We start from the raw sequence: 23032 nt of genomic DNA on the forward strand, positions 1-23032 counted from the left end.
GGGGTATTATTTTGGTATGGGGCCTGTTTTTCCTGTATTCTAACCATCGGATTCCTTCTTTAATGTGTATACAATGACAATACAACAGCGCCTAAATTACAACTGGTCTATGCTGGAAATTAGATTGTCGAGTTGATCTGGACTATCGCCCATGACGTCACTCAACATGCGACAAGCGCCTTTGAAGCGTCGCGTGCGCATTTCGCTCTCCATGGCACTCGACCGTTCCGCCGCAACGTCGATGACCTTTTTCGGAATATGTGCTAGGCGGGCCACATTGAGCCCATAAGATCGGTGCGCAACGCCTTCACCGACCTCGTAGAGAAACGTAATCTCCTCCTCCCCGTCTGGGCCTGTGTCGGCCTTGAACTTCATGTGCACATTAGTCAGCCCGTCGAGGCCGTCGGCGACGCGCGCCAGGTTCTGGTAGTGTGTGATGAAGAGGGTGAGGCAGCGCGTTTCCGCGACGACGTGGTGCAGGACGGCCTGGGCAATGGCGGCGCCGTCGTGGGTGCTGGTGCCGCGACCGAGCTCGTCGAGGATGACGAGGCTGCGGGGCGTGGCGGCGCGGAGGATGCGGGCCGTCTCGGAGACTTCGACCATGAAGGTGGACTCGCTGGCAAAGAGGTTGTCGCGGGCGCCGGTGCGGGTGTGAATGGCGTCGCAGAGCGTCATGCGCAGGGCGTCGGCGGGGACAAAAGAGCCGACCTGGGCGAGCAGCACGATGAGGGCGAGGGCGCGGACAAAGGACGACTTGCCGCCCATGTTGGGCCCGGTGACGAGGTGCGCGCGCGGGGTCGGGTGCGCGAGGGTGGTGGAGAAGGGGATGTAGCCGCCGGCGAGGGTCTGCTCGGCCATGGGGTGGCGGCCGCCGGTGATGGCGATGGTGGGAGGCGCCGAGGACGGGAGGAACTCTGGGCAGGTGTAGCCCGGCTGGGCGGCGACCTTGCTGAGGGAGAGCAGGCAGTCGAGGGTGGCGAGGGCGGAAACGGCGTCGCGCAGTGGCTGGTAGGCGGCAGCGACGGAGGCGAGGAGGGCGCGAAAGGCGGCGTCGCAGGCGGCGGCGAGGGCCTCGCGGTGCTGGTCGCGCTCGGCAACGAGCTGGACGACGGCGGGCGTGTGGAAGCGGGAGACCTTTTTGGTGCCTGATATCTTGGCCCACGATGCGGGCACGTGTTTGATGTCGCTGTTGGGGACCTCGATGAGGAACTCGATGCCGGCGACGGTGACGTAGTCGACGGGCTTCTTGTGCTTGAGCTGCTCCGCGGCGGCGGCGCGGTGCTGGTCGAGCTGGTGCTCGACGTGGGCGATACCCATCTGGTGGTCCTCCATGTCTTCGGTCTGGTGCTCGTCGCGGAAGAAGCCGTACTTGTCGTCCTTGCGCGCGGCGTCGAGGTTGATGCGCTCGAGGTGGGACACGACGAGGCCGAGAATCTGCGGCAGGGCGAGGACGGCGTCGGTGAGCAGCGGCGCGTCAAAGCCCGCGTCGGCGGGCGTCTTGACGCTGGCATAGTGGCTGGCGACCTGCTGCAGGGCCTGCAGGGCGGCGAGCAGCTCCGGCCGCGTGCACTTGCCGTAGTAGATGCGGACGAGGCAGCGCTCGAGGTCGGTGCGCGTCTTGGCCAGCAGCCGCTCGAGGCCGCCGACGGCGGCCGTGGACCGCTTGTCGTGCAGCTCCTTGACGGCGACGAGGCGCGCCTCGAGGTCTGCCTGGTGGAGGAGCGGCCGGCCGAGCCACTTCCGCAGCAGCCGTCGGCCGAAGCGTGTGAGCGTCTTGTCAATGGCCCAGAACAGGCTGCCGCGCTCGGCGTGGTCGGTCGCGTTGCGGTAGACCTCGAGCGACTCGAGGGTGGTGCCGTTGACGAGCATGTGCGCGCGCGTGCTGAAGCTCTCAAAGTACTTGGTCAGGTCAAAGATGTGCTCGAGGCCGTACTCGGTCAGATGGGTCATCATGGCAGAGAGGCAAATGGTGACTGCTTCCGGCAGCCGGAGGACTTTTTCTAGCAAAGACGCGGACTGCTCGTTCTGGGACGAGGTGGCTTCTTTCATTTTCTCGGCGTAGAATTGGGTGACGTGCGAGGCGGCCTCGGCGGCCATGGTTGGCGTTCGTGGGACACGCTCGACGCGGCTGCGATCGCCAAAGACGTTGGTGCTGCTGCCGGCCAGATGCTGGATCAGCTTGTCGGTGGCCTTGGTGAGGTCGCCGACAATGACAAACTCGCATGGTGAAATGTGCAATAGTCTCGTCTCAATCTCGCTGCGCATGAAGCCGTCCTCAAACGTGTCGTAAATAATGTCACCCGTGGCTGGCTGCACGGCGAGGATACCCACGTCCACCTTTTCGTCGGTGCCCGCGCCCTTGGCCTTGGATTCTGTGAGGCAAAGAAGATAGCCACCGGATGAGGACGTATTGCCGCCTTGTGTCGACTGCTCCAGGTCGCCGTTCTCGTCAATATAAGTGCCCTTTGTGTAGAGGTTGGTGAGTTTGCGCGTAAACGGCGCGTTGCGGTTGTCGCCGACTTTTTTCAGCGCGGCCGTCTCGACCTGGCGGACGACACCAACCTTGTGCCCGGCGGCGACGAGACGGCGGGCGTGGACGGGCAGTCGGTGGACGGGGATGCTGGCGGAGGCGAACCGGTCCAGGTGGGCTTCGGACGGGTCTGCATCGAGGACTTGTTAGCTGGATGTTTGGAGACGCAGAGGCGAGTGCAACGTACGCTCGTCGTAGCGCATTTTGCCCGGAATGCAGACAATGCTGAGTTCTTTGGCGGCAACGCGCGCATCCTCGCCAAAGAACCGGAATTTGTAGCCGACTTCGACAATGAGGATCGTGTCTAGGTGTTTGCGCTTGATGTCCAGGAATTGAATCTCCATTGGCGTGAGCTTTCCTGTTTTCGAGCCCTTCTTTTTCGACTTGGGTGCTGGAACGTCGTCCTCCTCTGCTTCGCCGTCGCCATCCTCGTTCTCTTCTGTTGCGTGGTCTTGCTTGATCCGTGATCGCCAGTTCATGGCATCGGGATGGCCCAGCTTCTTGATAAACTTCTTGTGCAGGTCCGCATACCTCTTCTTTGTCGCCTCGTCGTCGGCGCCGTCGTCGGCCTCGGTCTGATCTGTGCTGGTCGGTGCCGTGCTGTACGAGTAGCGCTGCGCGCGCGCAGAAACCGGCGTTTGCACGGGGAGAGGAGCATCGCCGTTGCCGTCGTCGGCGAGGGCAGATGTCTTGGCCTTTTTGGCATCTCGTTCTAGGTCATGATTTTCTTTGTCGGCAAGCTCGTCAATGGATCGCTTGCGTTCGGACGGGGCCGCTGATGCTGCAGACCGTCGAGGCGGCTTGCTGGGAGTCGGGGACTGGGTCGAGGCGGCGGGGGGCTTGGAGCTCGAAGCCGCCTTTGGCGTGAAGAATGAAGTCAACGATTGCTGCTTCTTCCCAACCGGGGTGGACGTGGGAGGCATTGGGGGCGACTATGGCATCATTCGCTGGATCTCAATGGGGCAATTGCGAAGCCGGCTTGGGCCGTGATTGTGCTGCGTAGAGCTGCAGGCTCCTGAATAACGCGTACCTAGGGATTGATGGTTTGGCTCGCGAGACGCGTTGAGAGGTGAGGTTCCACTTTTGACCAGGTGCTGGTACATACGAAAGTGAGCGTGATTGAAGCTGGCACATGACATTTACCAAGTCAATTATATATTTAAAAAGCGAAGTCACTTGAGTAGGTATATGATACAATGGACATCAATTTATTTGGTTCGTATTTACATTCGTGGATGGCTATGTCTCCAAGTCCGCCCTGTCCACTGGCTGATTTTCTTAGCAGGCTTCGGCCGAGAACCACTAGTTAACGAGTTCACCTGAGTGAGGGTGGCGATCTACAAAAATCTTGTTAGTCAAAGGGCATGGGTATAACTTTCAAGGTTCATCGAAACACACAAATATGGAATCGACAGCATCACCCCAGCCTGATTTCGCAGGAGCGGCTAATAGCCTTCGTTCGACATGTGGCCGACAACTTTACGCTATGTGCTAATTTGCCCGCTATTCGTGGCGAGCTAAGCACCCGAATGGACCGCAAGTTTGAAGCTATAGACGGCAGGCTTGATGCTATGGACCGCAAGATAGAAACGGTGTTGCTTCTATTGCTGCTGTTGCTTCTGTTGCTTCTGTTGCTTCTATTGCTGTTGTTGCTGTTGTTGTTGCTGTTGTTGCTATTGTTGCTGTTGTTGCTGTTATTGCTGTTGTTGCTGTTATTGCTATTGTTGCTACTATTGCTATTGTTGCTGTTATTGCTGTTGTTGCTGTTGTTGCTTCTGCTGCTTCTGCTGCCTCCGCTGCTCGCCCCGCTATGGGTGGTATGTACCAGCAGCAGCAGCAGCTGTTCGCTTTGTCGCTGTTGACGCTGCTGCTGCTGCTGTTCTTATTGTGAGATGGTATTCGGGAAATGGGAACCCCTTAAAAAAAGTAATGGATGTAGATGGGAAGATGATGGGAATGTTCCGTTTGTACAAATTAACTCCTACCTAGGTATTAGGTAGGTAGTTGAGGGGCAAACGGCAGCTCCCGGCGCTCGGGCCACCAAGGGTAGCGAGATGTCGTTTGTATTTGTCCGAGTCATCTTGTTTGAGTAGGTAGTTATTCACTGCAAGCCCCCTACTCTGTGCGTACCCGTCTGTTCCTGAGTCCAACTCAGATTGCCAAGTCCAGCTGCGAAAGCTGGGAACACTTTGACGGAATATCGAAATGGAGCTGGCTTGGCATGAAAGATGAGCGCTTACAAGCCGGCCAGTCACAAAGTCGAGGTGTTGAAAGCTCGGCGCTTACACGCTGGGTCATCTGGGGGTACCAGCCAATCAGAAGTGGGCAGTCTGCGACCCACCGGAGGTGATAGTGCCCGAGGCCCACTGTGAGTCTATGGTACCTTGTACCTACTACTTACTACCACCATATTTTGCTCTTTCACTCTCCAACCAGTTGCAGCGATGTAGGTACCGGGACGCAGTGTGTTGCCACTCGCTGGCCAACTTGGTGGCTGCAGCTGGTAATTTGCAGCTTCACGACTGGTTTTCTGGACTGTTCATGTGGGCTCTGGCCTGCTTGTTGCCGCCCGTAGGTCAGGACCCCACAGACCCAGTCCCGAGATGCGACTGGTGTGAGTTTTGCCGTGAGCTTCTTGCGCTGGGCTGTGAGGGGTTCCAATTCCGAGCTGCCAGAAGCACAACGGCCACGCTCAGCACCAAATACTCTAGGTAGGCAATAATTCTCTAAATTGTCCTACAGCTCTTCATCCCACACCCTACCTACCTGTACCTAGCTTGCCCTGGCCCTGCCCCAATCCCACCTGCCCCAAGCCAAGGTCCTTGCTCGGCCTCCATACGTAAACCCGCCCAGCCCTCCTTACTCGACTCTTTTCCCTCATCCTCTGCACCACCTTGTTTTTCTTGTGACGACCTCAAGCTGCCGTGACTAGTTATCGCCGTCATTCTGCCATTCAACGCCGCAATCGAGATATCCGCGCATCTCTCAACAACCGCCTCTCCTCTCTTCCCACGTCAACGGATATATCCAGATCCTAGCGCGCGCGCCGGGCGGCCTATCCTGCGACCTGTTGGAGTCACCCCGCCACAAACGGCAGATTCGCGCTCAGTTTGTGTCACCATCTGTTGTGCTGCTCTCGATCTATATCTGCACACAGTTCTCTTCTCGATATATAGCTGCGCACAATTCTCCTCTCGATTTATATCTGCGCCTACCCTCGTCAAGCACGCCTAGTAGATCGCGCTCCGCTGCCCTGGCCTTGCATCACAGAAGCTTCGAACCAAGAGTAAAGCCAGAACAATGGAGACTGCTAGCCGCGGCATTCCCGATCAGGAAATGTTCCTGAGCAGGCCTGTTCCGGAAGACGGCAGCGACAGCCCGACTGTCGAACCTCTGCGCATCTTCAAACCCACCAGTCCTCAGCCGAACCCGCGCACCTCGTCAGCCTCAAACAGCAGACCTGCCTTTCCTCTACCGCCAGGTGCCTCAAGCTCCGCTGCGCCTCTACCTTTCCCAGACGACGACGAGATACACAAACCGACTCCTGCGAAGCGCTACGGAGCTGCTTATAACGATATCACCCCTCGCATAGATACCAGTCCGATTGATAAACGACCTGGTCTGGCTGAACGCCGTGGCGCTGCCCCCAAGCTAATTCACTCGCCATCTAGCCCTGACTCTGACCAAGGCTTATTCGCCCGACCACTCAAAGAGCAAGCCCGTCCTGCTGCACAGTCTTCGGCTTATTCCAACTATCAGAATAAGACTTACTACCCACCACCTGGAGCCGCTGCTTCGTCGTCGTCCGTATCTTCTGGCTCCTTGCCACAACCAGCAGCTGTCAACCATCTCAAGCAATCTGATCAGGTCGTGAATCGATTTCCCTCGACGGCCTCAAACTCGACGACGAAAGCTACACGCGGCTCTCCACCTCCCCCGGAGACCCCAATTGTTGAACCTGGTGTCATCCCTGGCGGAGGCATCGAGGCTCGCTATGCTGCATCTGGTATCTCCGGCACAGCAACTCTGACAAGCCTACAAGCCAGCCAGGCGCAGAGCGCTGCGGCTGCTCAGAGACTTGCACAGTATGGAAACCAGGCGCCCCAACCCCAGCGACCATGGACACCTACAGAGACGCCCGACCAAGCACCTTCGGGTCCTCCCACCGTGTACCAGGGATCTAATGTCATATCGAGCCCCCAACCGCAGAGAACTTACACAGCTCCACCTCAGCAGCCTATTCAGATTCAAGGTCACCAGAGAACCCAGAGTAACCACAGCAATCAGAGCAATCAGAGCAATCAAGGCAGTCAGGGCAGTCAGGGCAGTCAGGGTAGTCAAAGCAATCCGAACAGCAACCAGGGCAATCAACCAGTTCAGGTCAGCGTTCTGGAGCAAGATTTCCAACGCCTCGGCACCAGCTCGCCACCGCCCGCATACTCCAGCGTCAACCCAGGTGGAAATTCGGCATATCCGAACGAAAAGCGCCGACCGCAACAGAATGCTACTGCTCGCCCCGCGCCTGCCGCTACCCAGCCAGTTCAGGCGAACATTGCAACCTCGAATCAAAAACCAGCTGCTTCAACCTCATCTGCTGCTGCTGGACCTTCTGGCCCTGCTGCCATTGCCGCCCCAATACTCTCTCCAGCTCTGCAGCATCCTGGACACCCAGCCTTTGCCAATGATCCTCGGCCGGAGCAGGCTGCTGTACCTCAGCATAACGGTGCCCCGCCCGAGACCCAGACAATAGGTCCCGGACCGGCTTCACCACCGCCACTCCCGGAGGGCTGGATTGCTCATCTCGATCAGAACTCTGGCCAGTATTATTATATTCATCTTGCGTCTCAGGCAACTCAATGGGAATTCCCCAAGGGTCCAAACCCGATTCAGCCCGAACAGACGCCATTATCTCCTACGGCCTCGACATACGGAAATCCACTCATGTCTCCCGTGTTTGGTAAACAAAACCTAGCATCACCCATGTTTCCTCCGCACACTCCTGGGTATGCAGAGAGCATCATGAGCGTCGCAGTTTCCCAAGCTCCCACTGCTGGATTTTCTGGCCCCCCTCCCTCTGCAGGTGTAGATATGTATCGAGTTCAGCCGACAAACGGTGTCTACTTTGGGCCTTATCTGCGCTATGTCAACATGGATATCGAAAACGGGAACTGGCATGGTAGCATACTGATTGTTACGGATTCTCCTCAACCACCCACCATTCACATCCATCTCAGCGCTGATCTGTCACCCAGCCCGAGACAGCTAGAGCCTCACGCCATTTACACTCACCAACGATGGACATTCTACAAGTACGATATTGATCTTCAGATGAGTGAGGGGGGTACAGAAAGGTGGACATATGCTGTGACTTCACATCTTGGATGCACTCGGTACGAGTTCGTCGTTGCCGGTCGGTATGAGACAGGTTGGAGATTTATCGCCCATTCCGGAAACGATTTTGCAGCCAGCACATCTCAAAATGAGCGCGCAAAGCTTGGCGGCATTGGGTTTATGTGGAAAGATGTCTTGCAGAAGAACGTCGATTGCGGAGGCTTTCACGCGCAACTGGGTCTGGGTGATCAGATCTACGGAGACCGACTGTGGAAAGAAGTACCTCTTCTGAAGCAGTGGCTCGCCATGAGCGGTCGCGATAACAAAAAGGGCACACAATGGACGGCGCGCCATGAGGAGGATGTATTACACGCCTATTTCCACTACTACACCAGCCATTTTGATCAACCATTTTTGCGCGAGGCATTTGCCCAGATTCCTCATGTCCTACAAATTGACGATCACGACATCTTCGATGGATATGGATCGTATCCGCAGTACATGCAAGCTTCGCCGGTTTTCAAGAATATTGGCCGCATTGCCACTGAGATGTATCTCTTATTCCAGCATCATACAACGGTAGACATTATGAGAAATGTCAGAACCGACCACGATATTTTTACCGTGACTGGAACTGGGTGGCATTTTGTCAAATATCTAGGGCCCGGCATGGCCGTCATCGGCACTGACTGCCGATCTGAACGAACACAAGCGCGGGTCATGGCCGGACCTACATATCAGGGCATCTTCCCCAAAGTGGCCACACTTCCGCCCAGTGTTCAGCATGTCATGTGGATGGTATCGGTGCCACTCATCTTCCCTCGACTGGAAGCTGTCGAAAGTTTTGCCAACACTGTCGCGGCTGGTAAAAAGGCCGTGAACACGACGTACAACATCTTGGGCAAGGTTACGAGCTCGGTTGCAGGTGTTGTGGGCGGCAAAGAGGTTGTAGCTCAAGGTTTCTCTCAGGTCAAGAAGGCTGTGGGCAAAGGCGGGCTGATGGGGAATGTGCTCAACCAGTTTGGCGAGCTTGATATTCAAGAGGTACTCAAGGATATGTGGACGCACGACACCAAGGACCTGGAGCGAACATATTTTATTCGTACTCTGCAAGGCATCGCACAGCAAAAGGGAGTTCGCATGACATTCCTTTCAGGAGGTAGGACTTTTGATGTATTTGCCGAATTTTACAAAACTAACCCGGGATAGATGTCAACGCGGCGGGAGCTGGGCTTGTTCACGATCCCACCCATCCTGGCGACCACAAGACCATGTACCAGATTATTACCTCGCCTATTGTAGCAGCACCCCAAGGCGGCTACGTGCTGAAACTGTTGCATAACCAAAAAACGCTCTATGTGCCGCAAAACGGCCAAAAGTCGACGCACGAAGTGTCCGACACAAAGGAGGACATGATGGAGATTTTCCACAACGATGCCAGCGGAGGCGTGCGAGAGCTCAAGAAACTCATGGGACGCCGAAACTATGCGGCGTTTGTCGCGTACGACCACGAGGCCATCATGGCGCAGAGCCAGCCGCCATTCAGCCCCAACCCCAGCGTCAACAGCTCGCAGCAGGGTTTGAGCAAACTGAGCTTGGCGGTTGATTTTGTGGTGCAAGGCGACGGACCCTATGCGGCCACGACCAAGTATGGGCCGGTCATTATCCCGCATCTTGAGTTTGGTAGGTAGGAATCGAGGGGAGGAAGGATGTGATTTGTGGCGCGACATTTTTGGAATGGTTGATGAGGCAAAGTTGATTTTTCGGGTTTGGACATACCTTGGATATAGTTGACTGGCGAACACGGCATCATTGTAGCTACTTTTTGTTTACTCTGCTTAAATTCGTTTTTCTATTTTGTCGCTTGATAGAATGCAATATTGAATTGGATGCTCGATGAGGGGGCAGGCACCTTGCACAACAACTCCCATCTACGTGGAGGAAAGAGCACCGAACGGCGACTAGCTCAGTTTCGCGACGTGCTGAACGGTTTGGGGCCGGATTTCGATGAGCTGGTTGCACTGTGGGAGACGGGGGGTTTCTCGGACGTCACCGACGCTGACGGTATTCATTGTGCGGTCGCGAGGAGCAGAGACTCTTAGACATCACTGACGCAACCCACTTTAATAACTCAGCCACCAAACCCAGCCACGCGGGACGAAGCCACCCACCAACCTGTTAGATCCCAGGCCGTTCTCAGGCCCAACCGGCTTCTTCCAGCGGGCTTCGCCCCCGCTGTAGCGAAAAGCCCCCACTTGTCGTCGTCATCTTTATGGAAATAGCAACAAGCCCGAGAACAATGACCAACTCGTTTACACTGTAAAGACTAACACTTTCCCGTTTCCTGACACCCATCTTTGTACAAAATCCTGCACACAGTTCTTCTTCTTCAAAGAATGTTGGCCTGTATCCTGTAGCGCGTTCGAAAAGCCGCTGTACACACCAAGAACCAAGAAATCATCAGCTCGGGTTTCGGATTCAGAGAACAATGGCCTAACAACTAACAGCGTCAGCATCAACCCCGTCAATGCAGATTGGGATCCACAACCAGCCGCTTGCCGGGCAGTGCCAGTACCCCAAAAAAACGCCTCGCAACTTGTTCTTACTGTTCTTACTGTCTTACTGTAGGCGAGCCCAGGCGGCCAACCTGATATAACATATTCTGAACAACCCCGGCGACAAATCCATCTCTTATTTCCTTTTTCCTGTTCCGATCCGATTCTCGATCCTACACAATTTTCCTATCGGCACATCTTCCACCACCCCCCAAACATCCCAACACACACAAACGCATGCAAACGAATCCCGCATCACCACCATCACCATGTCCAGAGGCACCTCGCTCGGCCTCAAGACGGTCCAGTGGCTCCTCCGCTGCGTGCAGCTGCTGTGCGCCGTCATCGTCCTCGGCATCTACGCCTACTTCCTCGCCGCCCTCGCCAACCACGCGCTGCCGACGCCGACGAACGTAAAGGCCGTCGAGGGCGTCGCCGGCGTCGCCGCCGCCTACGCCCTGCTTGGCCTGCTGCTGCTCTGCTGCCTCGCCGGCCGCACTCTCGCCTCCTTTGCCGCCATGTGTCTCGATTTCGCCTTTCTCTGCGCCTATATCTTTGTTGCCGTCGCCAACAAGGGCGGCGCGGGCAGCTGCACCGGCGACGTCACCACCGTCTTTGGCAGCGGCAAGGCCGAGGACACGCTCAAGGCCGGCCCCGGCTTCACCAAGATCCCGAGCTACCGCACCGCGTGCAAGCTCCAGACGGCGTGTCTCTCCATTGCCATCATTGCCATGTAAGTTGTTCCCACCCCACACCCATATGGAGGACGACAGCTCACACGTCTACGCACAAGCTTCTTCTACATCTTCTCGTTCTTTGTCGAGCTGGCGCTCGGCCGCAACCACCACCGCGAGAAGCGCCTCGCCAACTCGCCGCCGCAGATGCAGATGCCCTTTGCCGAGAACCCGTACAGCAACTACCAGCCCGAGCCGCCGCAGCGCCGGACAGGCTTCCTCGGCCGCGTCTTTGGCCGCGGCGACCGCGGCGGCGGCCAGCACGCGCTGCCTCAGCACGACCCCAATACCCTCCCCGCACACGCCCAACCCGACGACATGCCCAACCGCGACTCGCAGGTCACCGCCGTCGGCCAGGAGCTGTCCCCGTACAACAAGTACGAGACGGGCTACGGCAACGCCGCCGCTGCTGCCGACTCCTCCCCGGTGTCTCACAGCCCTACAGTCGCCGGCCACACGGGCGAGGCCGCGACGACGACGACGTACACGTATCCCTATGCTGGTGACACGTACACGCACGCAGGCGACCCGTACACACATGCCGGGGACCACTACGGCCATGCGGGCGATGATTACCACTACCACAGCAACGCCGCTGGCGCTGCTGCCGGCGCCCACAATATGGGGACACTTCCATACCCCGCGGACGACCCGTACGAGCCGCACCGCGCCTCGCCGCCTCGCCTCCAGACTACACCACGGTATCCGGACCCGAGCCACCATTACAATGACGGCATCTACGACCGCCCGTAAGGAAGCAAAAAAGAAAAACAGAAAAACAAATAACTTGAATATGACGCGCACATGTATTACACCACAATGGGTACACAGACTTTTGTTTTCTTGGCTTTTGGTTGCTGGTTTCAACGGGATATGCATGGACACGGGTCACTGGATGATACCTCCTCACGGCGTTCTTTGTATATTTGACGCCTCAGTTTTGTCTATATTGTTAATATTAATGATATCAATCAGTTGGCTACATGAATTATATGCTAGTAACTTTCTTCTAGACTATGAGCGTACTTTGATGATTCCACGTTGCCAAGTCGATACTTGAGCCGCAGGCTTGTCGCTTCACTCGAGCTATCAACATACTGCTTTGTTACCAATTCTCCACCTCGCTTATTCCATCATCACCGCTCATGTCAGTCCAGTCCATATCTAGCTTCTCCAACTCGCGGGTGAAAAAGTCTTGCTGAATCGTGTGCCCGTGACGTTGGTGCTGCTGCTGATTCTCCTTGTACTCGGCTGCTGTCGTGGGGATTCCGCCCAGCGTCTTGTCCGGGTACCGGCGAATGTTGAACCAGTGTGTGAGGCCGCGGAGCGCCTGCTCCAGCGGCAGGGCCGAGTCAACCTCGGCGTCAATATCGCTACCCGCCAGCCACTCGTCACGCAGCTCCGGCCGGCAATGTAGGTACACGGCCGTGATGACGCGCATGTTGCTCTGGCGCCATTTGCGCCCACAGTACGGCACCTGGTTCTTGAACAGTTTCAGCGTGTACAGCCGCAGTTCGGGCTGGGGGATCCGCAGCGACTTGCGCAGAATCGTTGACGACTTGTACTGCACAAGGAGCAGGTTGCGATGGGCCTTGCCCTTGCAAATCTTTTGCATTACCCGCAAGTAGTTGATCAGCGAGAAGAAATTGCGCCAGGAAAAGTCCGTAATCGGCTCCACAGGCAGCTCGTTGACTGGGTAGCCAAGTTCGTCGACCTCTGGCCGCATGCTCCGATTGCCATCTTCCTCAGGGGATAGGCTTGTCGGCTCTGCAGTCTGAAGATCCTGCGCCGCCTCGGCCGGCGGGGATCGATACTTCTTGATTGGGGGCGGAGCTGCGCTGTCATCGCTTTCCTCCACCTCACTTTCTGGTTCGCCAGGGCCATCAGCCTGGTCCTCGCCGTCCTCATCTTCATCCTCATGATCAAGATCACTATCTGTCCCATCCTTGAATCGGGATCGTAGATTGCAGAATTGGAAAAAGCTTTGGGGGAATGTTAGCACGAGAAGACGTGTCGGAGATTTCTGGACAAACCTGTTCTCCATACGATCCATTTTGCTGTCGACAACTTGCTGCACATCCTGATGGGCAAACAGCTTGAGCACAAGCGGTACATAGTTCGAGTCTAGCAAGAGCTGAGTCATATACTCGAACCGCAAAACGTCTGTTCCGTGTTAGCCCATAGATCGCTGTCGCGCTCACCCTGCCCCTGATCGAAATACTCACGCGATAGTCTTAGCCACTTCAGTAGCAGCACCAGTATACCCGACATAGCTTTAGTTGTGATTTCTCTCGTTCTAGCAGCGTCTACTTCCTCTGGGGACAGCTCGGGGGCGTCTCCGCCTGCTCTTCCGTTATCAGCATTAGGCCCACCGTTCATGCCTGGTCCATTACGACCTGGCATGCCCTGGTTCATGTGTGGGCCTTGAGGACCTTGCTGTGCTACAATGGCCGCAACATTGGCAAAGACTGGTCGCAGCAGCACAATAACCAAGGATTGCAGATGAGGCAATGCTTGATGCTGTATCATCATTAGCATCAACTCGTTAATCGATTGTTGGAGGACTCACGTAGAAACTCTCTACAGCTTCCATCCGCTTCTTGTCTCTGTCGGTCATCTCCGCCGTTCGCGGGCCGTAATCAACAGCTTCTGCTGGCGCAACTGGTATACGCGTTTCCTTATCCGCGCCCTTCACCTCTCTGATCAGTTCTCTTTCTTCCTCTGTGAGTTCGCTGAGGTCCAGCGCTTCAACATCGTCATCGTCCTCATCCGGCTCCCAGCCACGCTCGAACTTGAGAAAACCCTCTCTCTCATCCCACAGCTGCCTGGTGGCTCTAGTCATTCGCACTCTCGTGGAGAAGAGCTCGCCCGCTTCCAAGATAGACGCGGGGATATCGCTGCCTTCCCATCGGCGGTTAATGGTATCGTCGAGTGCCGCAAGTCCCTTGCCGCCAGCGCTATTACTTGTGGCGTCAAGTGGCGGGTACATGAATGGGAAGTTCTGATTTGTCTGATAGTTCTGCTTCTTACCGCCCTTACCTCCGACGCCGGGCGATGGTGGCGGTGATGGAGCCGGCGTAGCAATATGGACTGGTTGGTGTAGAATACTGGCGCCACCAATTTGTGAGTTCGTTGGCGCAGGTAGGATGCCATTGGAGCCGCTGTTTCGGGCCGGATGCTGGGGAAGTGGTGGAAGTAGGGATGTGTTTTCGTCTTCGAGGGGGATGGCGGGCCGGGGAGGAACGTAAGCAGGATATTTAGAGGTTATCTCTTGGCGGAAGACGTGGTAGTCTAGCGGTGATGCAGTAATTGTTTGCTTGTCTTGGTTCTCGCTCAGTTCGCTGGTGGCCTTTTTGACTCTCTGTAAGTCCTTGGTACCGCCGAACACGAGCAAAATAGACTTCCAAAATAGCAATAGAATTTGCGGCTGCGGGAGAGCATTCTGTTCATCCCATCTCAGTTTCATTGTCGCCGTCATCATGAATTCAGTTAGAGGTGGCTGTAGCTCAAGAAGTTTTCCGTATGACGCGGACATGTCTTCAGGGTCGCTGAGAACCTCTTGGAGAGCAATATACATGATGGTCATGAGGTTCATCAGCTCATCATGCGGCTCCTGTGGGCTGCCCTGGCTGCCGGATTGGGAATTTGGTACATCCCCAGACCAATGAAGCTCGAACGCGTGCCTCAAGGCCTCCCACACGACTGGTAAGCCCTCAAGCGAAGCGAGGCATTCGACACCTGCCTTGATCGCCTGCAGCTGCATGATACTTGCTATTGATCGGCCAGGTCCCTTGCTCCTCGTTGCTCCGTCACCGTCTTTTTCTTCGTCGTCGTCTGGCGCCACCGTGTTGGGCATGGCGGTGTCTCCCCAGCGACCCAGCACGAGATACACCAGCTTCCCGATCGAGGCTGAGCGCAACGCCGCGTCGTTGGACTGCACACCGGCAATCGCCGCCTGGACGAATCTCGTGCGAGTATCGTGGTCCGCATCCTCCCAGGCGACCTCGTAGCCGCCCTGACTGCTGCCCATAGTCTCGTGGCTCCAGTGCCACTCAAACGCCTTTTGCGCGGAGCTGAGGCGCACCCACTGCCAGAATTGGTACATGAACCACTCGTCAATCTCCTCTGCGTGCGGTCCCATGTCGGCGTAGACAAAGTCGTAGGCCGGCTGCTCGGGCCGGTTCACCTCGTTAACGATCTTGCGGAGCTGCGCCAGGGACAGCGAGTCTGTCGGGAGGGGCGGCGCGGGCGCCTGTGGCATAGGTATCGCAGAGTTGCCTCCATATTGCGGCGAGTCGAGCGTAATTCGTTGCAGGGCGTTTCGCTGCAAATTCGGCCTCATGGCGTTGGGCGGCAGGGGCCTCTCGGTTGACTCTGTGCCCAGCCTCCCACCGGCCACCTGGCCCGTGTCCTTGACGTCCATCTCTATATCGGGATTTGTGGGATCGTCGTCTACCGACACCTCGGTGATAGAGGTGGTGGGAGCCCTTGCGGTCGCAGCTGGGCTCTCGGCCGACCCGTCGTCGTTGGCCGCGGCTGACGAGCTCATGGCCACGAGTAACGCTTCGGTGGCAAGGCCGTCCGCGGACAACAGACAAGCACAAAGATACAAGTGCACGTAAGGGAGTCCGAAAGGTTTCAGGAGCCTCTTCAGTCGCTATGTGCCCTTTGCTTTTCGTCAACTCGTAGGTCCGACTGCTTAGCGAGAGCGAACCTGTCGAGCTCGTCACAGACCCTTATTGCTCCATCAATTGTCGCTGCGCGGGAGAGGATCTCGGCAGAGCGTGTTCACCGAAACCCCCGGGTTTTCCGTCGTATATTATAATCGAAAAAGGCTTTGGGTCATCCCGGTGCCCTTGTGTCGATATTTTCGTTGTCGCGTGTTTGATGGATCTTAGGTTGGCGGACCTCAAGCTATCCAGATTGGGGCGACATCGCGAAGCAAGTGCTCATTGGCTGGTGGGGTTGCTGCCACAGTCAGAGCTAGGTTATCACAACTATTAGCAAGGGCCCTTCATACTTGTATTTTCTATAAATGTTTCATCTCGAGACGCGGTAACATTTCTTTCTTGGGTTCGTGAATTCGTTATATATTTACAGCTTTTCCTTGTTCATTCTCTGATGAGCTGGATCTACTCGTCGTCAGAGTCGCTGGCGGTATCGACAGCATCTGCCTCGCCGCCAGTCGCCGACTTCTTTTCCTTCTCCTTGGCGCGCTTCCTCAGCTTCTTTATTCTGTTGAGCCTCTTTTTCTTATCCTTGAGGCTCTCTTCCTTTTCCGCGTTTTTCTTGGCAGCTACTTCTACTGCCCGTGCCTTTGCCGTAGCGCGTTGGCGCAACAGAATCCGCTTCTTCTTGCCTGGCCTCTTCATTTTGACAACTTCCTCTGTATTCCCCGTCAAAATTTTGACGGACTTGTCGCTCGCTTTCGTTTTGCGCGTCGCGCTAATGGTAATCACCTTCCATGGCATCGCCATGCCCCATGGCGGTTGCTTAGACCGCCGTGTAATAGTGTCGGCTGTGACAGCCGCGTAGCTGTACTCTTCCTGTGCCTTTGCCGACGGCGCCTTGCTCATGTAGAATGACAAGGGTCGAGGCCTCACAAAAGCGCCGTCACCCAGATCTTCATCATCGTTTTCCAGTATCACTTTGGCTGGCCTGGTCGAGCCGGTTGTGCTAAAGAGGTTGAATTCATAGCCTTGATCTTCCCCGGCTTCTCCATCGCCGTCGGCTTGGGCACTACTCGTCCTTTGCGTAGGGGTAGAAGTATGGTCTCGAAGCGCCTCCGCGGGAGCTGGTGGCTCGTCATCGTCGTCGTCAAATCCCAGCGCCGCGGCGATTTGCGCATTCACTCGGGCCTGTATTTCTGCATCGTCTCCGACTACATAGTCTGCATCCACGTCGGACTGATCGGAGTCTCGCAGGTCCTCGCGCCGAACTCTGTTAGAAACGAAAGATTAGCATTCATCACGTCCCGAGTCTCTTCGTACGGCCATCGGGGGATCCGCAACACCGTGTGCGAAGTATAGCTGAGACTGACCTTTTCGCCTCCGGAACCTCAAACATGGCGCCTGGAAGGCGGGTTGGGGCGCGAAGAGGGCAGCGCGTCCCGAGAGTCGAGAATCGTGGGTTAAAATGCTCTTCGCTCAGGGCCCGCTTATCAACCGGTGAAGCGGACAGCGCAATACCCAAAGGTACCAGTGACTAGGTATATCAATACGATCTCTGGAGTTCGGTTTCATAGGAGTAACGGGAAGGCACGGCTTGATCAGTTCTCGTAGACGCCGTAGGAGCATGCCATGTCGCAACTTTTTTCCGTGGTGTCTTGACCCACCAAATCTTCATTAGGCTTCACCACCATCTTTTGCCGCGAAATTCGATTTGCTAGTGTTTATGACATCATGGTTTTGAATCAACTCAATTTATTTTGTACTGTCGGCCATTCGAGGAGTCATCTGGCTTCCTCTCATTTCTAAATGTATTCTCATTTGTAGACTTCGAGGTATCTTCGAGGTTGATCTTCGAGGTTGAAGGTATGGCACTTATTTGGCTCGGCTACGGCGCCTTCCTATACAGAACTGACTGAACACGCTCATAAATCATTCCATTCACTTCCTATTCCTGCTAGACTCTGATAAAAGAATTTCCTGATAATAGGTTGTGCGCGTCTTGTTTCAAGTATCGTTGGTTACAAAATCCTGGATAGTACAAAAGATAGTTCTTCCCGCAATAGCATTACACATTTCCAACATCAGACGACGGTGCGGGAGAAAAGAGGACACTGTCAGAGGTGGCAAGGTCCTCGTCAGTTTGCTTCTTCAGGCGCGTGGCTTGCGCAGGTTGTCGTTGGCTCCGCTGAGGCTGCCTGTGGGGGCGACTATGCCGTCTCAACATCTTCCTCAGCTTCCGCGTCCTCGTCCTCCTCGTCCTCCTCGCCGGCATTGGCATCCTGGTCTTCCTGGGCCAGCTGCTCCTCAGCAGCATCCGCGTTGCTCTTGCGACCGCGGCCCTTGCGCTTGGAGGCGGTGGGCGTCTCCAGACCTACGGCATCGGAGGCACGAGGACGACGGCCGCGCCTGGCACCACCCTCATCAGCGGGTGTCGCAGCAGCCGATGATGGTCTACCACGGGGGCGACCGGTAGAGGTAGCGGTCTTCTTGGGGGTGGCCTTGGCTGCGGCAGGCTTGGCGCCGCTGCCCTTGGGACGGCCACGGGGCTTGCCAGTAGGAACGTAGGCGGGCTTTGGAGTCTTGCCGGTGGGTGGACGTCCGCGGGGTTTGCCAGAGGGCACGTAGACCTTCTTGACGCCGCCCGATGGGGGTCGACCGCGACCGCGCTTGGCAGTCGCGTCACCAGCGGCGGTGGTGTTCGCGTCTTCAGGTGTCTTTGCCATGGTGTGGATAATTCTCTTGTGTGCGATGTGGAAGGATGCCTTGGGCGGGTGAAATGGGTAGCGCGATGGGTGTTGGTGGGCGATGGCTTTGCGCGCAAACAGAAAAAGCCCAGGGAGGCGAATAGCAGATAGATAGCGGTCGCAGAGCCCCAAGTTGAACAATTGAGACGCAGCGAAAATAACTCCGAAGAGGAAACAATCCGCGAATAAAAAAGGTCACGGCGAGAGATGGACGCGCAAACGGGTTGGGATGAAGAGAGATGTTTATGAGAAGCGCGCGCGACGCGACAAGGCAATCTGGAGCGGTGGTTGGAGACCAGGAGCAATGGTGGAGGGTACAGAGGTACATGGCGAGATGGGGCCGTGACAGAGGCGAGCTAGCGAGCCAATCAAAGGCAAGCAGCTTGCAGCGCTCAACCGTGAATGGCTGTGGGAGTGGGGAGAACAGGTAAGCCCGATATGGCTTAGCGCTCTTCTGGTCTGCGGGAGCCACAGCGGTGCAGCCACCTGAACCACCTGAACGGATAGGGATGCTTGTACTAATGTATCAGGTTACAGGGCCTTTGATGACGCAGGTTAACAAGTTACCTATGGATGTAGGGGCAAAGTGACAACAAACATGATGCTTGCTATCAAGTTCCTGCTAAACATGTATCATTTTCTTTATTATTTTTTCTTTTTTACTTTTACTTTTTTTTTTTTCCAAAATTTTCATTGTTCTTGTTTATTATTGACCAAAGCAAACGGCCGCTGGGGTTAAATTACCTAATCTGAGGTACCTGATAACGGTAACAACCACCACCCCTGCCTAACAAATAAGCTTCAACCCTGTCATCTGTTTACCCCGGCAACAGCTAGTAAACAAAGTGCTCCAAGGCCCCGATATCACGAATGTGGCACATTCTTTGTCAACGACGCCGTGACAGCATCGACGATATCATTGACAAATTAATTACCATGGCTGTGGATGCCCGTCTGATGCCATACTCTGCCCCCAATACCCCCGAGCCGCGTTTGGTTCGATCTACTGCTTCAACACCTTCCCTGCGATCTCGCGATGGTACGCTGCCCATGCTCGCTAGGATGGATGGAGGCGGCAATGTCAGAGTCGTTGTTCGTGTGAGGGCCTTTCTGAAAAGAGGTAGATAGTTTTCCTCTCGTCCGCTCCCTATTACCTACCGCCTAACATCTTCAGAACTCGAGCGCAATACACGATGCCTTGTCAAAATGCACCCCGTCTCTCAACAAACAACGTTACTGGCTCCAGACGAAGAGGAGCAGCCCGGCCCCAAGTCGAAGTCTCGTAAAATCACTGAAGACAAAAATTTCACCTTCGACTCGTCCTTTTGGAGCCATGACACAAACGATGACCACTACGCACATCAAGAAGACGTCTATAACGCCCTCGGCGAAGAGTTTCTTGACCACAACTTTGAAGGCTACCATACCTGTATCTTCGCCTACGGCCAGACTGGCTCTGGCAAGAGCTATACCATGATGGGCACCCCCGACCAGCCTGGTCTTATTCCCCGAACTTGCGAAGACTTGTTTGAGCGTATCCAGGCTGCCCAAAACGAAGACACAAATATTGCCTACAATGTTCGCGTCTCCTATTTTGAGGTCTACAACGAACATGTCCGGGATCTTCTTGTCCCTGTCAATACAAGTCTCCCGCCCAACTATCTCAAGATACGCGAATCACCGACCGAAGGCCCTTACGTCAAGGATCTCACCGAAGTCCCTGTGCGCAGTATCGGCGAGATTCTGCGCCACATGAAGAACGGCGACGCCTCCAGAACTACGGCTAGTACCAAGATGAACGATACCAGTAGCAGAAGTCATGCGGTCTTTACCATTATGCTGCGCCAGATTCATCATGACATGGAGACGGATGAGACGACGGAGCGCAGCTCACGTATCCGACTTGTTGATCTGGCTGGCAGTGAGCGGGCCAAATCTACTGAAGCTACCGGTGCCCGTCTGCGCGAAGGCTCCAATATTAACAAGTCTCTCACCACTCTTGGCCGCGTCATTGCTGCCCTCGCGGACCCAAAGACGCTTCGACCGGGCACCAAACGTAAGGAAGTAGTCCCTTACCGAGACTCGATCCTCACTTGGCTGCTCAAGGATTCTCTCGGTGGCAACAGTAAAACTGCGATGATTGCATGCATCGCCCCCTCCGATTACGATGAGACGCTCTCCACGCTACGATACGCCGACCAAGCCAAGCGCATCCGCACCCGCGCTGTTGTCAATCAGGACCAAATGTCCACTGCCGAACGCGATGCTCAAATTACTGCCATGGCTGACGAAATTCGTTCGCTACAAATGTCTGTATCTGACTCATCGCGACAGCGCGAAAAGAACGCCAAAGACGCTGAGGAGCGTCTTGATGAGTACCAGCAACGCGTCACGACAATGCAACGCCTCATGGAAGAGCGGGGGATGGTGGCCGAGAGCAAGATCAAAAAGTTGCAAACAGAGAATGAGGCCCTCAAGCTACATCTCAAGCTAGCCATTGAGAGCATAAAGAACCCCATTTCCCCTGTGCAGGTCGACTCGTTTGACAACGAGAGCAAGGAGAATGTTGCGAACAGTATCCATGAGGATCAATCTGACGAAGAGGACGATGATTATGATTACGACTCCGATAGCACAGTCAATGGCGGCGACGAGTTGCAGGAGGAGATGCAGCGCTACCTACAGGACATGGGCAATCTACGCAAGCTCATTGGCGGCGATTTGCTGCGGTTCAAAGACGAGGCAAGTGTTCGCATGCCACTTGGTGTGAGGGAGAATGTATAGGCAAAAATGAGAATTGCGACCCTGGACTTGAGATTTACATGCAGCATGGTGTTTGGGTATATTTATACGTCATATTTATTTCCTACCTTTTCCTTCTTGATTAGCTGACAAAGTATTATTATATTGGACAAGAATAAATTCAACAGTTGAATTATAATTTCTATCTGAACCGAAATCGTGGGAGCGCTGTAGCTGGATTTAGTATTTACTTATCCAACAAAGAAACAGCCATCCACACTGCCCGCTGGAAGAGCGAACCGTGACCATGGCCGAACGAGATTTGGACAGCTGCTTCAACAGGAAAAAGGCTTCAGGTAAGCATAGTAGAACGCAAGAAAAAAGAAAACAGTCCAACAACTAGTCAACAGAAAGACACCATATAATCTGTGACTCCAAAACAAAGAGTCTCCTTTCTGGCCAAGACTCAGGGGTATCAAATTGGAAAGCAAATAGGAGAGAAAATAAGAAGCAAGTCGTCTCTAGTAAGAAATGGGCAAGGGTAATCAGGTGAAGCGGTGAACCATACTGTCTGCCAAGATGGCCAACAAAGCTCGCCAGAAGGAAGCATATCAGGAGCGTGATGACGTGTGAAGAAGAAAAGTCGGTGAAATAGAAAAGCCTCGAGCGTTTGGTGGACCAAGTACAGTATCGCCAAAAAATGGCGTGAAAGGTTTTCAGTCTCATCAATCAGGCTGCAAACCACAAGATAAAGCCACAACACTGTGTCAAGACGACGAGATTTTTGGCTGACCCGCTCATGAAGGGCAAAAAGACTTCACCACATTTCTCTTTGGCTAGAGCCCTTGCCGCTGGAATCGACAAGGCCCTGGCTTTCGACACTGCTGTCGCGGATCATCTGGGAGGACGCCATGCGCCTCACGCGGAGCGGGCTGGCCCCCGGCACCGGGGACGGCGGCGGCACCTGCAGCAGCGGCGGCGTGTGGCAGCGGCGGAGGCGGCCCCTGCTCTCCAGCCCCGTCTCCCAGGCGTGCAGACGGACCTCGTCGGAGGAGAAGTCGGGCATCGTCCCAACGCGACGGCGCTCTGCGTACGCGTCCGGCACCGGGGGCATGGCGGCGAGGTGGAGGATCATCTCCGGCATGTAGCAGAGCAGCGGGGACTGGCGGAGGTGGTACGCCGAGACGCGGATCGTTCTGAGTCGTGCCACGATGTGCAGATGCCACGGCCGGTGCTCGGCATCGTAGCGCGCGACGAGCCGGTCCAGCGTCTCGTCGTTGAGGAACCGCGTCTTGGCGCCGGGCAGGAGGTCCTCGGGGAAGGTGTACTGGGCGCGGTAGCACGCGGCGTCGACCAGCTCGTTGGGCGGGAGCCGGAAGCTGCGGTGGACGGCGGGCGGGGGCGGCAGCGCCGCGTCGTCGTCGGTGGTGCCGGACCGGGCATCGCTGTTGTGGGAGTCGTCGCTGCTGCCGCTGCTGCTGTCGTCGGTCAGGTCGGGCGTTAGGGCCGAGTCGAGCCGGTCGTGCGACACGCGGCCGAGGTCGAGGAGGAAAGGGTGGGTGTTGAGGATGCACCGCGGCAGAGAGTGGACAGCATAGCCAGCAGCGTCAACAATAGGCATTCGGGTAGGGCTGTAGAATGTGCGGCACCAGCGGTCGGCGTCTTGCTGCGTCGCGCGCAGCTTCTCGGCGCTGTTGCCGTTGTTGAAGTAGTCGAGCAGCAGGCC

At 55.7% G+C, this 23032-nt stretch overlaps 7 protein-coding genes across 7 annotated transcripts; 3 read left to right on the top strand and 4 right to left on the bottom strand.

Annotated features, from left to right (window-relative positions):
- Positions 1-96: 96 nt before the first annotated feature.
- On the bottom strand, positions 97-3453 carry CCM_05581 (DNA mismatch repair protein Msh3; the record flags this gene model as incomplete). The annotated part of the gene is made up of 2 exons (XM_006670725.1): positions 97-2660; positions 2718-3453. The coding sequence occupies 2 exons, from the start codon at positions 3451-3453 to the stop codon at positions 97-99; spliced, it is 3300 nt and encodes a 1099-aa protein (XP_006670788.1).
- Positions 3454-5830: 2377 nt separating this feature from the next.
- On the top strand, positions 5831-9552 carry CCM_05582 (WW domain containing protein; the record flags this gene model as incomplete). Its single annotated transcript, XM_006670726.1, has 2 exons — positions 5831-9020; positions 9071-9552. The coding sequence occupies 2 exons, from the start codon at positions 5831-5833 to the stop codon at positions 9550-9552; spliced, it is 3672 nt and encodes a 1223-aa protein (XP_006670789.1).
- A 1133-nt stretch (positions 9553-10685) lies between these two features.
- CCM_05583 (uncharacterized protein) lies at positions 10686-11903 on the top strand (the record flags this gene model as incomplete). The annotated part of the gene is made up of 2 exons (XM_006670727.1): positions 10686-11149; positions 11210-11903. The coding sequence occupies 2 exons, from the start codon at positions 10686-10688 to the stop codon at positions 11901-11903; spliced, it is 1158 nt and encodes a 385-aa protein (XP_006670790.1).
- Positions 11904-12255: 352 nt separating this feature from the next.
- CCM_05584 (HAM-2, protein required for hyphal anastomosis) lies at positions 12256-15699 on the bottom strand (the record flags this gene model as incomplete). The annotated part of the gene is made up of 3 exons (XM_006670728.1): positions 12256-13313; positions 13352-13670; positions 13720-15699. The coding sequence occupies 3 exons, from the start codon at positions 15697-15699 to the stop codon at positions 12256-12258; spliced, it is 3357 nt and encodes a 1118-aa protein (XP_006670791.1).
- A 583-nt stretch (positions 15700-16282) lies between these two features.
- CCM_05585 (uncharacterized protein) lies at positions 16283-17446 on the bottom strand (the record flags this gene model as incomplete). Its single annotated transcript, XM_006670729.1, has 3 exons — positions 16283-17090; positions 17191-17354; positions 17402-17446. 3 exons carry the CDS (start codon positions 17444-17446, stop codon positions 16283-16285), a joined length of 1017 nt encoding a protein of 338 aa, XP_006670792.1.
- Positions 17447-18027: 581 nt separating this feature from the next.
- CCM_05586 (uncharacterized protein) lies at positions 18028-18892 on the bottom strand (the record flags this gene model as incomplete). The annotated part of the gene is made up of 2 exons (XM_006670730.1): positions 18028-18725; positions 18883-18892. 2 exons carry the CDS (start codon positions 18890-18892, stop codon positions 18028-18030), a joined length of 708 nt encoding a protein of 235 aa, XP_006670793.1.
- Positions 18893-19500: 608 nt separating this feature from the next.
- CCM_05587 (kinesin family protein) lies at positions 19501-21348 on the top strand (the record flags this gene model as incomplete). Its single annotated transcript, XM_006670731.1, has 2 exons — positions 19501-19684; positions 19739-21348. 2 exons carry the CDS (start codon positions 19501-19503, stop codon positions 21346-21348), a joined length of 1794 nt encoding a protein of 597 aa, XP_006670794.1.
- Positions 21349-23032: the final 1684 nt, after the last annotated feature.

This window comes from Cordyceps militaris (assembly GCF_000225605.1).
Source record: "Cordyceps militaris CM01 unplaced genomic scaffold CCM_S00004, whole genome shotgun sequence".
Lineage (NCBI taxonomy): Eukaryota > Fungi > Ascomycota > Sordariomycetes > Hypocreales > Cordycipitaceae > Cordyceps > Cordyceps militaris.